This window comes from Gekko japonicus, unplaced genomic scaffold (genome assembly GCF_001447785.1).
Source record: "Gekko japonicus isolate JY-2015 unplaced genomic scaffold, Gekko_japonicus_V1.1 scaffold131, whole genome shotgun sequence".
In the NCBI taxonomy this organism is placed as follows: Eukaryota; Metazoa; Chordata; class Lepidosauria; order Squamata; family Gekkonidae; genus Gekko; species Gekko japonicus.
Window position 1 is genome coordinate 2542765 of NW_015167061.1, and position 880 is coordinate 2543644.

At 65.3% G+C, this 880-nt stretch overlaps 1 protein-coding gene across 1 annotated transcript in view; it reads left to right on the forward strand.

Annotated features, from left to right (window-relative positions):
- Window positions 1-880, forward strand: part of RAP1GAP (RAP1 GTPase activating protein) — a 24781-nt gene that overhangs the window by 18809 nt on the left and 5092 nt on the right. Inside the window, exon 17 of the mRNA XM_015412570.1 lies at window positions 551-564. Coding sequence (XP_015268056.1) covers window positions 551-564 — 14 coding nt within the window. The remainder of the gene's footprint in view (window positions 1-550; window positions 565-880) is intronic.

Consider the following 880-nt stretch of genomic DNA (forward strand, 5'->3'; position numbering starts at 1 on the left):
CCACCAGCCAGTGTGGATGGTCCCTCTGTTCTCCCATGTGGGGAATGCATGCCTTTCCCTCAAAGAAGCCACAAAGCTGTTCCAGGAACAGTCTTCCGAATGCCTTTGACGAGGACCCATCTGAAGGCCGTTGGGGCAGGCCTCTGGGTTTGCCAGGGCTGGTTAAGCAAAACAAAGAAGCCAAGAAAAGGACTCTGTTGTGCCTGTGGCCGGATGGGGGACCCTACTGGAAGTTCTGGGGAACAGGTCTCTGCCGGGGGACTCCTTTTGCCTCCGTCTCAGCAAAGAGACACGGCCGGCGGGGGCTGCTGCTGCTAGATTCCCCCCCCCCCCCGGGCCCCGCGGGCCCACCAAAAACTGCCCCCCCACCCCAGGCAGAGACCCTCTGCCACCCCCTCGCCAAGTGATGTGTGAGTCCCTTGTGCGTGGCTGGGGGGGGCCGCGGAGACCACGTCCGCCTTCACCCGCTGCCTAAATCCTTATCCCCGTATCTCAGTGGGCCGCAGCCTTCTCTCCGGGGCTGTGCCATATGTTGGGGGGGGGGGCTGAGATCCTGGAGGCCCGGCCCTGGATGTCCTCGGAAAGGGGCAGGGAGGTGCCCGCCTGGCTTGGTCGTCGCCTCCCCCTGGCCCAGCAAGGGAAGCCGCTTGGTGTCATTTGGGGAGACTCCCGTTCCTCGTTTCCTCGGGCTACCTCCGGCATCCCCAGTGGGGTGGTCAGCCTCGCCCGTGCCCCACAGAAGTGGCTTCCGAGGCAGCCCACCCCACTGCTGCCACCTGCCCACCCCTCTCCCACGGGGGTCCTGCTTCCCTCCAGGCCCCTCCCCCCCCCCGGTCTGGACGTCCTTGTCTGATGGGCCCGCATCTCTTCCAGGCCCTGA